Source organism: Phaenicophaeus curvirostris, chromosome 11, assembly GCF_032191515.1.
Source record: "Phaenicophaeus curvirostris isolate KB17595 chromosome 11, BPBGC_Pcur_1.0, whole genome shotgun sequence".
Lineage (NCBI taxonomy): Eukaryota > Metazoa > Chordata > Aves > Cuculiformes > Cuculidae > Phaenicophaeus > Phaenicophaeus curvirostris.
This window is the reverse complement of record NC_091402.1, coordinates 12,575,276-12,589,782: the sequence shown is the minus strand read 5'-3', so window position 1 is coordinate 12,589,782 and position 14,507 is coordinate 12,575,276. Positions and strand designations below refer to the sequence as shown.

Sequence of the window (14,507 nt, the reverse complement as noted above, 5' to 3'; positions counted from 1 at the left end):
TTAGAAGTGGAATGAAGTCTATGCATAGCAAATCAGAAAGCTTCGCCTTTCTCAGGGGCTTTTTATGTTTACTGCAGAACTAGCCCTGGATTGCACATGTTAAGAGCTATTGTTGCAGTTATGTATGTTGTTGTATGCTTACTTGGATGTGGCTGTCTTAATTTCCCTTTCCTTTGCTAGGCAGGCGCAAACAATTTGGCACTAGCTGCTTAATCAACTAGTTGAAGTTTCAAAACTGCTATTTGAAATAAAGTCAGACTCTCTACCCTAGATCTAGTAGGTGCTGGCATGTTTTTGAGTCCTCTAAGGACAGGGCTATGTTAGTGTAACATCATCTGAACTGCTTAGTAACAAGTCCGTTGTCTGTTCTCCAAGGGCAGTGAAAGAATTATCTGAGGCAAAAATAGAGATAATATCAGGAGGCGTTGTTAGGGGGAGACAGAAATTTAGGTCACAGTCAGCAGTTAAGAGTTGGAAACCTGCCATGTAAATTTAGTCTTGTAGAAGTATGGCACAAACCCAACCTAGTGCCAACTGCTAGTGAAGTTGCCACTGGGAAGCAGTCTAATGGACATAAGCTGGCTTGTTAAATGAGCCAGGAAACACAAGTTAATAGGAAGTCCTCTGTATCTATCTTCTGGAACGTTTGTACCCTCAGCTCTTGGTGTATCTTGATCTATTGGGGGCTTGGATGGGGAGGATCCATGTGATGAGAATGAGCAGGCATTGTTTCTGTCTGTTTCTGGAAAAAGAGATCACAGTTGTAAGGGCAATCCTGGAACCAAACAAAAGCAAAGAAGGGAGCTTTTGTGTAAACTGGACTGCTTGAAACACCCAAAGAAAAACATTTTGTTGTTATATTTCTTCAATTCACTGTTTTCTGCATTGGGTGCTGAAAAATTTGATGTTGCTGGGAGTTAAAGCTCTTTTTCATCTCACCTCTCCCTCAAAAACTCCACAACTGACAGTAAAGAAAAGAATCTGCAGCAAAGAGGAGAAAGCACAGAGAAGTGAAGCGAAAAGCATTTGCTGTTAGGTTGCAAAGTAAGTTTCACTGTTGAGAATCTTGGTTTCTTGGTAAGCCTCTGTTATAGCTTAGCAAGGAGTAGCAATTCTGCAGGCGTTTGGTGCCTTTCTTTAGCTCTCTGAGCACCCACATTTAAACATTAATCACTGACTCCTGCGGGAGACTGTGAGAACACAGAAGCTATGAATGTCTTTGTTTACTGTATGGAGCTGTTTGAGAAAGTGTGAAAAGACACATAGGACTTAATTTTTTCCTCTTGTTTTTCTCTAGCTGCATTTCCCATCCAGCATCTACTAGTAGCTTGCTGTCTTTCTTTGAATAGATTCTATTCTGTAAAAATAAACTGATAACTTGTGCAGTTGTAACTGAGCTGTGAACTTCCTCACAGTCCTTTTTGGCCATCTCTTAAAACAGTTTCATAAAGTGCCTGTGCTATGCAGCTGTGAAATTGCCTACTTCTGCTGATGATCTTGTCCTATTTATTTTGTTCCCCAGAAAGGATCATCCAGTTCTTCATGTCTCCTGGAATGATGCTGTAGCATTCTGCATGTGGGCAGGGAAACGATTACCAACCGAGGCTGAATGGGAATACAGCTGTCGAGGGGGCCTTGAGAATAGGTACCTGTCACAAAAGTGTCCCTGATAAATGTTTAAAAGTGGTATTTACTAGATAAGGAGGAATTGTGTGGATTTTTATTACCCTCACTGGCTTTTTTTTGTGTGTGCAGTATGCACATCTGTGCTAAATGTAACACTGACTTACTCTGAACAGATTCCTTTAGGTAAGTGAATTTCCCTGAGTATCTAAATGCTATATTGTGATCTGAACTATAATGGGAGTGGAACACTGAGAGTGCAGAGGAGGAAGAGGTATGACAAAATGCCAAGACAAGGGACTGCTACTATTGCAGAGGATATAAAGTATAGTGAAGGGCTGTAGTGCTAAGGCTGAAAGAGTTGCAAAAGAGCTTAAGAAGTAAATAACCACTTCACTGCACATCAACCGTAGGGCCACTGGATCCACCTGTTAGCTGACTGTGTGATGAGGAGGGGAAGACAAGGTGAATAACAGGCTTATGTCTTCTCCATCCCATGTCCTGAACTGCATAGTGCACAGGGAGGTGATGCCTTTCCCTCCTTCGTTTATGAATTGTTCTTGTAGAACCTTTGCTCTCATTGATAACCTGCTAGATGTTGGTACAAATGGAACTGGAATACATACAGTTCTCCAGGGTAAGATGGATAAATTGGGAAAGGAGGAAAGGGATGTGTATGGTGTGTGTTGTCTTGGTTTTTTAGTGTGTAACAACTGTTCTTCTGTATGCTTGTAATAGACTTTTCCCATGGGGCAACAAGCTTCAGCCAAAAGGTCAACATTATGCTAATATCTGGCAGGGAGTGTTCCCAACTAATAACACTGCAGAAGATGGATACAAAGGAACTGCACCTGTAAGTGTCTCAAAGTGAATTAGTCATATGGAAATTAGTTTAGTCTTCTTAAACTTGAGATCTGTATTCAACACTATGAACCATGGCTGTTTTCCGTTCCTGTACTCTTTCACCTTTAGTTTCTTAAAGATACAGTATATTTTGCTGCAGGCTTGACTTATTACCAAGGGATGCTTTTAAAAAGCTAATTGAAAAGTAATGATTACTTAAAGATTACTTTCATTTTATCTTTGAGTTCCTCTCAAACTGACCTCATTTCCACCTTTCCAGCCAGTTTATAGCCAGATGCTGAAACACTTTCTCCTTGCGCTTTTGGCATTACAATTTTTTGAACTCTCATTTTTCTGGGTAGTTGTTCCTGAAACACAAAAATCATGCAGTAATTTAAAAGAAGTGAAACTTCTCCTTCTGGAAAGATTGAGACTGTCTAGTAAGGCAAACGATGGAGTGAAATTTCAAAGGCAATCAAGAATATGAATGAACAATTGGTGGTTAAAGCAAGCCCCAAAAGTTTCATAAGTAGAGAAGTTTGCATATGCATGAGTTGACAGCCACCCCGGTGGGTTGTTTTTAACAGGAAGGGGAACCTGGAAGTTGTAAGCATTGGCATGGAGATCAGATCACTAAATGCTATGTTCAGGTCTGTGTCTGTTGGTCAAACAGTACTTCTCTTTAGAGGTTGGCTCTCCAAAGCCAGTAAGATGGTGCCACAAGCCATAGTGGAAACGTGGTGATGAGAACATTGAATATGATAATAGTTTATTCTTTTCTGGTTTATTTAAGAGAAGTATGTAGAAATGTTACAGTTCTACACTACTAATTTGGTGTTTGCTTTTGAGATACGAAGGCAGAAGCTCCTAGTGAATACAAATGTACCTTTAGCAGACTGGCCTTTTCAGATTAAACGTTAGTTCATGTTGAGTGGTTTACACAACTGGCGCTTGTTTTCCGTATCTTGTATAGGTCACTGCATTTCCTCCCAATGGATATGGCTTGTACAACATTGTAGGAAATGCCTGGGAATGGACGTCTGACTGGTGGGCTGTTCATCATACAACAGATGAAATACACAACCCTGTAAGTATTTTATTGGCATCACATGAAATACAGAATTCTCTCTTGTTCCTCTCACCTGCTTGCTGCTTGAAAATCCACTGTGCTTTGCTCCTCTCTGCTGTTCCTGTGGTGGGATGGGCTGTGTTTTGGTGAATTGGCAAGAGTCACACTACAAATCATCATTGGAATTGGATTTTATTTATTATGTGTATTGGTTATTTATGTTTTTGTTGGACAGACCTCTCCAACTGGTTAACAGTTGAATACTTCCAAACTGGTATCGTATTACAGAAATGAAGGATTTGCCAATGCAGTGGAATTAGTTTTTTGGGGAAAAAAAGGAAGGTTTCTTGTTCTTTTATGTTGTTACAAGCTGTGCTACTTACTCCTCGCATCCAGGTAGAGAGCAAACAATCATGAATTATCTTTAGCTTTTACTAGCTCGTTTAACACTCAACATGTAATAAAGCTGAAGTTTGAGAAGTAGCTTAATAGACTTTCAGAGGTTAATCTTTGGGTTTCTTTGTGGCAGGCAGAGAAAGAAGTCTTGCAGGGTAAGCTTTGTATGTGGGGCTTCTCATGCAGTATCTTTCAGTGGATTCAAGTTCTAGCGTTACATCTCCTTCTCTCTCATTTATCCAAAATTACTAAATCTGAGAAAAGCACTGCTCTGCTCTCACAGAGATTTTGTTCAGTCACCGTCACGTGCAATGAGAAAACCAATTAAAGCTCACAAGATAGGAGCTCTGTTTGCTGCAGGATTTGAGTATCGCCATGCTGTAGTCTCTTATGATACAAGTAGTTTTATCTTCATGTGCCAGACATAATTGCAGGCCTTCCTGGGAAGTCAGTAACTGGAAATTGCTTAAGAAACTTGATAAACTTCTTATTCTGTTCTGTACACTGCAGAGGCTGACATTCTGCGCTTCTTCCAAGAGCATGTTGCTAGCATGAGCAATCAGGCTCATCTTGGGGTTAGATTGCTCTGGATCTGTACTAGCAGTTTCATCACACTGATGGAATACCTGGAGACCTCTGAACCCATACACTCACACTGGCCGATTTCAAGTTGCTTGTATCCCAGTAAGATACCACAGGTCTCTCTTGTGACTTCAGCTGTGTCGGGCAGTGCGCTACATACATCTTCCCAAGCGACTGAAATGCTAAGGACTGTAGCTTTTTTCCTTGTTTGATTTAAAATAGGATAGACTATATTCTGATTTTTTGTTGGCTGGCAGTCTTAGGGGTCTAGCAATGGCTCAAGATCCTCATTTTCCATGGAACCTCAGCAGTGTTGTATCTCCATCTACCACCTTTTTCACATATTCCACATATGGGTCAATATTTTCTGCTAGTTTCTGTAAGTCAGCTGGAAAGAAATATTGCATGAATTGTCTCTTGAAAAATCTATCTATCTATGCGTGTGTGCATACATGCGTGTGTGTGTGTATATATATATGTATAACACACCTGTCTCCTTCCAACATTGACTCATGACTTGCAAACAAATACAGCTGAAGTTTACATAAAACTTACACTTAGCATTCGAACTGGTTCTTTAGATTTTTTTTCCCCCCTGTTTGCATACTGATTGATTAGGAAACGTCTGCTGTCTTGCAATTCTGTTTCAGTTCTGGTGGGGTTTTTATGGGCAGCTAAGGATAGGGGGGGGTTTGTGCCTTATGAATGGTAACAAGGCCAATTTAAGACCAACATTTCTGAAGGTGAAGCCTTGTGTAGCTAGCAAGCGTTCCTCACTTGTGTCCAAGTTAACAATAAAACTAGTAAACTTTCTAATGTCAGGGCAGATGTGTGGGTTTGGTTGCAGCCTTGCAAGTTGGGGTAAGAGGAAAAAGGTGAGCAAGGCTGAGCTTTCCATTCCAGATGGTGTGGTTACCGTGGTGTGTACCAGGGAAGCTTCAGCTTTACTCCTCCTGCTACTGCAGCTTCACCTCAATGCCTGGAAGCAATGCACAATGATCTGCATATGCTGCCTGAAGTAGAATCATGGAATCACAGAATCACTAGGTTGGAAAGGACCCACTGGATCATCGAGTCCAACCTTTCCCATCAATTGGGACAGGGGGGAAGGGCCCCTTGCCTGCCCTTACCCTTTCATAGATAAGCAACATCTGTGTCCTTGGGAAAGAACACAAGTCTGGTAGTTCATAGCATATTTCAGTTGTCCCTGTTCTTGTTCATCTGTTTCTCTGTCTGACAGTTCCTTCAGTTTTAGCTGCTTGTTTGTACAGTGACCTCTCAGGGCAGAGAAAAGTGCATGGGCTCTCTAGAAGTCGCCTTCCCCAGCAAGAAGTGGCAATACTGGAAAACAAAAATAGAGTAACTAGCTCAAGTTTGAAGAATAAAAATACTCTGATGTATTATATGTAGAACTTGTATCAGACCTTGTGTCTATTGCACCTAGATATGCTCTAGAGGTTTGTGTGTGTGTTCATCTGTAGGTTAGGACAAGGTAACATGCATTATCTGTTTAAATGTGGATATCTCTTAGAGGCTCTGTGTCACACTGGCCAAGTCCTGGAGCTTTTTCATGTAAGGTTTCTGGCCTTTGTAAGTGAAATGCATGAAATGACTGATTTATGCGGAAGTTATGTGGTAATGCAAAGAACTTCAAAGTGTCCTCATAAAACAGTGTCCTTCAGCTAATATGTTATCTTCCACTGGTGCTAGTTAATGTAATCTTATTTTCTTTTAAAGAGAAAAATAGATTTTTCTGCCTGTGTCAGCCTTCCCAACTTGTCCAAGTTGCACAAAATCATGTGTTTTGCTGAACCTACAGCTACTGTGGTATGAGGTTTGGAAAAAAGAAGTCCTTTTTCTTAAATATTGGAGTGGAGCTTCTTTGTTAGAATGACTTATTTAAATGAGACACTTTTGTGTTTATAATGTTAATGCAAGCAGTGCTTGTTGAAATAAGATGATGGTTAGAAATGAGTGCCATGTGACTTTGCTCTAACTGCCTATACGTTTGCTTAGGTTTTTAAATTCAGCACAAATATTTTGCAGGCATTTCAGAAAGTATGTAAAAATTCAGTGTAAAGAATGATGCCTTTATGGTTTTTTTTCAGTTGGAAACTTAATTGTCAGAATCTAGTGTCTGAGGCAGAGCCCTTCTAAGTGAATTCTAAAGCATTTTTCTGATTAAATGGATAAGGAAACTGACTCTCATAATGTGAAAAGGTGTCCCAAAATAGCCAGGCTGCAGTATCTTCTGAGACATTAGAAATGATTAGCACCATATCTATCAGAGCCAATCTCTTAAGTCTCTCCAGAGTACAAGTCAGCATAACCTATATATAGGATGTGCTCTTTCTGCCTAAAAGACTAGAAATTCTTCTAGAGGGTCAGAGCTTAGTGAAAGTTTTTTAACATATTGAGTTTAACTTCAGACATCTTCAAATGGTTTTTTTGGTACTGGAGAGACTTGAAATATACCGTGGATTGATTACAAGCAACGTATGGAATTTTGCACATAAACTCTTTTTTTTATTTTCATAACTTGTCAGCTTGAATTCACAAATAATTACCAGGAGCAAAAATTAATTGGGACATCTGAAAGGGCTTTATAAGTTGTTTGCTGCTTTTTAAGGTATTAGATTTAAATCATGCTCTAAAATGGAACAGTGTTCTTCCACTTCTTTGCCAGGTGTAGGAGCTGTGCAGGTAAATATCAAAGCCAAAGAAAGAAACTTGAAAGATTTTTACACAGCTCAAGAAATATGTGGAATTAAGGGCTTGCTACTGTGTTCTTGCCATTATAAGCTATGAAGTGCCAAGAATATCTGGAGACTGTTAGCAGTAGCGAGGTTTTGGGCACGCAGCCGGGATTTTCAAATTGGTTACATTGAAAGGCATCGTAATATGTTATGGATATAACTTTTAAGAGCAGAACATTGGTATAAGTGGAGATTTGCTTGTGCAGACCTTCCTTTAAGAGTTTAGTTAGACCCCTCTATGACTGAAAGCCTCCTCAAGTATTCTAGTCCGGATGCTATATGACATGTATAGTAGTAGTGGCTCGTTCAAAACATAAGGAGTGAGTACCTTTTATTTTGAATTCTACCTCTCATTAGTTTGTGTAGTGAGCTGCAAATATCTGATAATTTTTGACTTAAGCAAATGAAAGTCTCCCCATTTTACAAGCATAAAGGATCAGTGGAGGTCAGTGTCCTGTACTTGCATAGCTGTGAAAGCAGATAGACAGTATTATTATCTGGAACACAGTGAATGATCCCTCAATTTCATATTTCGATGATTTAAAAGAATTATCTGTTGAGAGGATAAGGTTTTGCAATAGAATAGATTACTGGAGAAAACCGTGTCATACATTTGCAGGTGACAAAACATTTCAGTGCTCTAATCTTGCCGGGGGGTCAGTTTAGCTTGCTATTTGTTACCAAATAGCCTTTGATGATAAATTTTTGCGTGGTAGAAGATACTTGTAATTAATAAAAAAAGCTTATGCAGTTACCATTTTCTTTGTTCCAATGTTTTTTCAGTATGTGTTATCCCTTTATAATTGCTGAAACATACAGTAGTCTTACAGCTGGACAGTAAACCTTGTAATCCTAAATTAGTGTTCTCTTAGTTTATAAAAGCTGTTCTGGAGCTAATACCAAAGATTGATGCTCTGTATCTTCATCTCAATTTTTCATGGGAAATCCTGCTTAACAGCTCCATTGTTCTGTTTTGTCTTGTTCTCATATAGCTTTTTTTTTAGGTCAGTTTTCTGGCTGGATCTACTCCAGCTTCCCTTAAAATGAGATTAACAGTCTGTTTGACTTGATTGTTAGTAGCTTATCTTAGACTGGGGCTCAGTGCATCCCCAGGCTAGTTTTGTGAAGGCAGTTTCCAGAGACCTTGGAAATGGAATAAGCCCGTCCTGCAGAGGAGCACCCTGGTTTGGAAACGAGTGGACAATGTCTGTGGGTGTGTTTTTCCCTGAGTATTTATGGAATATTAAGAGCAGTAGTAAGCCAATTTATTTTGTAATAAATGTGAAAGCACTGAGGTTTCAGTGTGATAAGCTTTTGATATGAAGATTTTTCAAAGCAGTCAGACTCGATGGATGAGGTCAGTACCTTCTGTAGTACTAACATCAGCTTTCAGGGTTTCAGCAATCGCTATGATTTATGTTCAGTGACCAAGTGTTACAAATGCTGTTCTTGTGTTGATTCTTCTAGAAATTCACCTCTGATAATGTAGGAGCTGGGTCTGGGACTACTATATCCCTTGATAAGAGGGTAGGAGAGTGTGATGATGAGGTGTAACCAAACTGGTCAAATGAGTGGACACTGAGAAAAGCTGGAAAGGTGTCATTCCTTGTGAAATCCTCTCTTTAGGAACCTGCTTCTTAAGAGCCAATTATTCTTGGATTCAAGAGATACCATAGAAGTGATTTTTTTTTTTTTGGTGACTGCAATTATATAGGTTATGGTGTTTATTTTAAGGCTTTGCAGAAAGCATAGCACCGTTCAGATACTTCCAGGATAAATGTCACGCTGCTGAACAGGAGGAGACAAAATAATTAGTGGAATTCAGTTTTTCAGCAGTTGTCTGTCTATTACAGTACTATTACAGTTTGTTACACTGCTATTTTGTTTCACTTGCATAATCTGAGCCATGAATTCTTTTTTTTTTTCCTAACTGTGAAACCTGGAGGCGCGTAAGGCCACATTAGCAGCTTGATCCAGTGGAAGGTGTCCGTGGCCATGGCAGGGGGGTTGGAACTGGATGAGCTTTGAGGTCCTTTCCAATCCAAACCAGTCTATGATTCTATGAAAAGGTTTTCTTTAGAAATAGACTTGATTTACACTCTACCAACCAGTGAAGAAACAACAGCTTGTACCTAGAGTCAAGTGAAAAATTTGTTATTGGAGGCTTGTACTTGATGAGAAAACGTTTTTGTCACATGCTAGTGTAACACGTACAGAAATAGAAATACATGCAAATCCTTAAACTTTGAGAGGATTCTTAGTGGCAGTACCAGCTTCTAGGCTAAGCTTGCCAGTTAACTAATGAAACACAGTTTTTCTTGATCTTGTTTCTCACTTCTGTAAGACAGATATTCTTGTGGCTCCTTCCTAAAAGTAGTTTCTCAATGCACATGTAGTGTGGATAGCATGTTAGTACATTTGATATCAACAGTGAAGACATGAAGTATAGCAGTAGTCTTTAAGCATTAGATGAGTGCAGTAGTAACTTTCACAGCTAAAAGGAATGAAGTGGGACAATTGCTCATGTGTGTAATAAATATCCATCAAAGCAAGCTAAAGAGTGGGTTATCAAGGAAGCCGAGCTTTCTCCTTGAACTATTAAGCCATCCTTTGGAGTCAGAATTGAAAAAGAATAGTGAAATAACCTCATTAAATCAATTCTAGGGCCACTTTCATAAGCACTTTAAATAAATTGCATACATTACACTGCAAATGTACACACGATTACAAAATTGTTGCTCGTAAGTGCAGTGCTTTCTGCAAACCTCTTTAGCTGTCAGGATCCCACGTAATAATAGATCTAGCACGTGGTAGCTGGGAGATGGTGACAATGTCTTGCTGCAGCAACTAACCTGTGTTTCAGACTGGATTTTGGACTGAAAAGAGAATAAGCACCAAACACTGGATCTTATAGCCCTTCATTGCAACAGACTGCCTTTAGAACAATGGAAGTTCTGTCTCTGCATTCCCTTTGAAGGTTCACAGGTTTCCATGTGTCTTGTTTCATAGCAATGGAACTGATAAGAATCACAGATTTCGTTACATGTGCAGAGCAGTGTGTGAGATTCAGTCTCTCACTAGGAAAGGTCTGAAATTACAGAAACTCATCAAGTTTCGCAAGGCAGTACTCTGATAATTGCCACTGTGCTTTTTTACAGCGTATTATCAGGTACTTTTCAGAAACAAGGCACTTTTGGCCAGTGGGCAGCAACTCAAATATTAAATATCTGCAGCAGTGGGGAGTGAGAACAATATTTTCCCCTGTCTGCAAGTCTTTTACAACAAAATTATTTCAGAATTTCTGGTTCAGACACAGTTGAAGCTTGTTTACTTTGAATATTTATGGCTGCTTCTTATCCATCTCCCTATTCTTGCAGGTTTTTACTTTCACCCTGTAGTTAGCAATTATTCTTCCTTGAATACTGACCGGTGTCCTCTTCTCCACAGAAAGGGCCCTCATCGGGTACTGACAGAGTGAAGAAGGGTGGATCCTATATGTGCCATAAGGTAATGTGAAAAGTCCTGTGGTAAATTCCTGTTGATCTTTCCTCTGACAGTGCCTGACTTGACAATGAAGTGATCTCCTGACAGAGTTTCTTGGCACCCTGGATGCCTGTTAAGGGGTTTCACGCAATTTAAGGAAGAGCAATACCTGATGTTCTTAAGGAATTCCTTTTCGTTAACTTGGAATTTAAACAAACTGCCTTACCCAGTAAATTTTCTTTAGATGTAGAAGTTAATGAACATAGCATTAGAGAGATATGTCAATTTTATAGTGCTTGAGTGGTACTTCTGTGAGTAGAAAGCATGGCTTTGCCTTTTTTTTTAGTTTTAGAATGACTCTTGATCCAGAAGGCATATCAGGTATTTGCAGAAAGATTGCTGGGAGGCAATGTTTCAGCTTAGTTGATAGCAGACTGGAAATTCTTTCTGAAAAGTCAGGATACCACCACAATGCAATAGCCGTTCATGACACAAATCATGTTTTAAACTTTGTTCACGCGTTGCTGATAAAATGTTCATTGTAGATCTCCTTTTTCATTAAAGCTGTCCTGTTCTTTTTCCCTTTCAAAGCCTGCAGCTGGCAAATCATCCTTATAATTAGATTAATTTTTCTATAGTGAGATCCCATTTTCTACACTGATTTCCTTCTTAGGTGAAATCAATGTCAGATGTTAATTAGCAGTTTTGATTAAATTAACACTGGAATAGATTCTTCTTCAGTGATGAATAATGTGACCCATTTTAAAGGCTTGTGAAGATTCTAGTCTGTCCTAGTCTTTTTTGTAGGTGATAAAACTAGGCTGTGTATCAAGACAAAACCCCCTCTGAGTACTGTTAGTACTAGGGCTCTTTAATAGGTGCCTAAAACTCTGTTCAGACTCATCTATCTGTTCTACTGCTGTTCTGACTTGCAGAGCTGACAAAGGCTGCGGTTTACACCTTCTTATGTGTACGCTAGAGCAGCTACTTTTATTTTCAGATTAGTTGAGCTTCTAAATCCTGTAATGTCTGGTTGAGATTTAGGGGTAGACCTCTGCAGTGTGAGACAGCAGCAGCGTCCACCACTCTGAAGGCACCACCTCTCTGGCTCTGCACTGCTGTCAAAGAGCTGGTGAAGCACTGTTGTTTGAATGTCCTTAGAGGGAGGTACTGTTGACTCATGGAGACAGACATCAGTGACTTGCTGCCTCTGTGGGGATGGAGTGGTTCACAGGGCTGTTCCCTTGATGACAGAACCCGCTTAAGGAGTCACTATCTTCATGGTAGTAGCTGTGCCCAAAATCCTGAAGGGATCTGGGTTTAAAGGAGAAAAACTACCTTCTCTTCCATGCTCTTCTCTGCACCCACCCCCCAAAAACCCCTCAAAATGGGATGGGGGAAATGTTTGCTTTTTCACCCAGCCGTTCCAGAAGTCTGGATGACATTTTTGATCTAATTGGTCTATCACAGAAATACCAAACCCTATGAGCGCAAGACAATGCTGGGAGTGGAAGTGCAGAGATACTTCCTACTGACATGCACCAGTGGCATCAAATGGCTGTACCTAACTGTACCTGATGGGTGTGAGAAAAGGAACTGGGAAATAATCTTGTTCTCATTTCTTATTTACAGAAATGAAATGGCAATGATGGTTCCTTTTTTTGTTTTGTCTTTTTTTTTTTTTTTTTCCCAAGAGGCAGCTGCTGTGTGACTGCAGCCCATTCTGGAAGAGGACAGTCTTCAGAATTGTCTTCTAGGAGAATATGAAATACAAGTGAATCATTTTATTAATGGTTTAATTTAAACGTAAATTATTTTATAGCCACAAGTCCAGTTTATATCTTGATTATAAATATCCCTAAGGCTAGCTATAGGAAAACTTGGAAGTTTGCCTCCAGTTTTTCCTTTCTTCTTGCTGCATCTCATTCAGTGAAATGTTCTTTGACAGGTGCCAGTACCTGTCCATTCCAGTAATCCCTTAGAACACTGACACACAGATTGAGGCACTGAGATCCTTTCTTTTGGGAGGAGAAAAAGAATGGTAATTTTCACTTTTTTGCCAAAGCAGGATGTATTATCAGTTGACGCTTGTGTCATCAGACATTTTGCCGTTCAAACTACCTTTTCCATCAGCTGCAACTGCAATGCAGTGGCGTTTCTAATGCAGTGATTTTGATCTGTATCAGTTCATTGAGCTTTCCAACAGCATGCAAAATGTTTTGCTCTATTAATCTAACAAACTTTAGCCTAAAAAAACCCCACAAGCTGTGATATGCTCTGAAGTTCTCTTTCCCCTCTTGCTCTCCAGTCTTACTGCTATAGATATCGCTGTGTGGCCCGTAGTCAAAATACTCCTGACAGCTCTGCTTCAAATCTGGGATTCCGCTGCGCAGCAGACACCTTGCCAGAGTTACTGTGACCAAGTCGGCTGTTGCACTGAGATGTGAAGGGCCAAACTTCTCCAAAGGAAAAAGAGGTGTGTGGAGTTCACTAGCTCGTGACAGGAAAGAACAATCTAGTGTTTAAAATTCCAGCTGAGAGGAAAAACCCCCAACACTACTCAACGCTGCTTGAAGAACCGTCATGTATTTATCTTTGGGGAAGCTGGCCTAGACTTTTATCCTGACCAAAATCCTTATTGGTGAATTTTTTCAGTTTTAGCAAGACTATTCTGGAGTTCACTAGCAGAAAACTGGGCAGAAATATGCCAATTGTGTTTAAAAAGGTTAATTCTGTGTAATAGCTCCTCTAGAAAAGATCTTTAATAAATAGTTTTATTTATGTATATTTGAATTTCTACACTCAAATCCTATAAACAAGGGCTTTATAAACTTCTAGACATTCAAAAGGAATTTGAAGCAGTTGTGAGGACCAGAAGGCAGACTGCCATCTGTGCAGGCAGTTAGCACAGCCCTTGCATTACATTCCTATTGCAGCGAAAATCACGTCTAGAAACATGCTTTTTCTGGTGAGTTACTTGCTCCTTTAGAAAGTGCCTTCTGCAACTTAGGGATGATATTCCTCATTATGATGATGATTAGAAACGCTGTAGGTACCTGAATAAAATTTCAAGCATTTCTTTATGCTGAAGACTCTTATTGATTGGCAAAACACTGGCTATTTCTTTTCATTTTCTCTTGGACATAGTGTAGGCTTATTTTGGGGACTTGCAAATTGCGAAAACTGGCATCATTAGGAACTGAACCTTACAAATGATTCCCCTTGAATAAAAGATCATGGATGTGATAAGGCCTAGTACCCAGAGGCCTAGTAAGGTAAATAATGAAACTGTTCTGTTTAAAAAATTTTAACAAGGAGGAAGGGAAATGGGAATAATGACAGCTACCTCACTTGGGATCTGAATGTATTTCAGGCCTTTCACAAAGTGTTTTGCACTGTTACTCGCTCTAGGACATGGTGTCTGGTAACATTCCTGTGCAGGCAGTTGCTTGCTATAATGGAGGCTGAACAAAGGGTCTCCAGCTCAGTAAGATGTGCAGCAGAACACTACTGTCCTTCCACATGTGTCACACTCAGCTGTGTTGCTGCCCTCCAACAGGCCTCTTGATGGCCTGTGTGTAAAACAGGGACTGAACTCGGCCATCTTCTCAGCTACTTTAGGACTTAACAGCAGAAAAATGTGGTGGATTAACAACAATTTTTGCACTGATGCCAGTCTTTCCCAGCATTGTCTTCTCTGCAGTAAGTTGGTTTTGGTTTGAATAAGACTGGGGTAATGTAAATCCATCACTTGG

General features: G+C 39.9%; 1 protein-coding gene across 1 annotated transcript in view; it reads left to right on the top strand.

The window, feature by feature from the left end:
* Nucleotides 1-13,537, top strand: part of SUMF1 (sulfatase modifying factor 1) — a 31,693-nt gene extending 18,156 nt beyond the window's left edge. Inside the window, exons 5-9 of the mRNA XM_069866134.1 lie at nt 1,523-1,645; nt 2,362-2,476; nt 3,440-3,553; nt 10,717-10,776; nt 13,061-13,537. Coding sequence (XP_069722235.1) covers nt 1,523-1,645; nt 2,362-2,476; nt 3,440-3,553; nt 10,717-10,776; nt 13,061-13,171 — 523 coding nt within the window. The 3' untranslated portion in view covers nt 13,172-13,537. The remainder of the gene's footprint in view (nt 1-1,522; nt 1,646-2,361; nt 2,477-3,439; nt 3,554-10,716; nt 10,777-13,060) is intronic.
* Nucleotides 13,538-14,507: the final 970 nt, after the last annotated feature.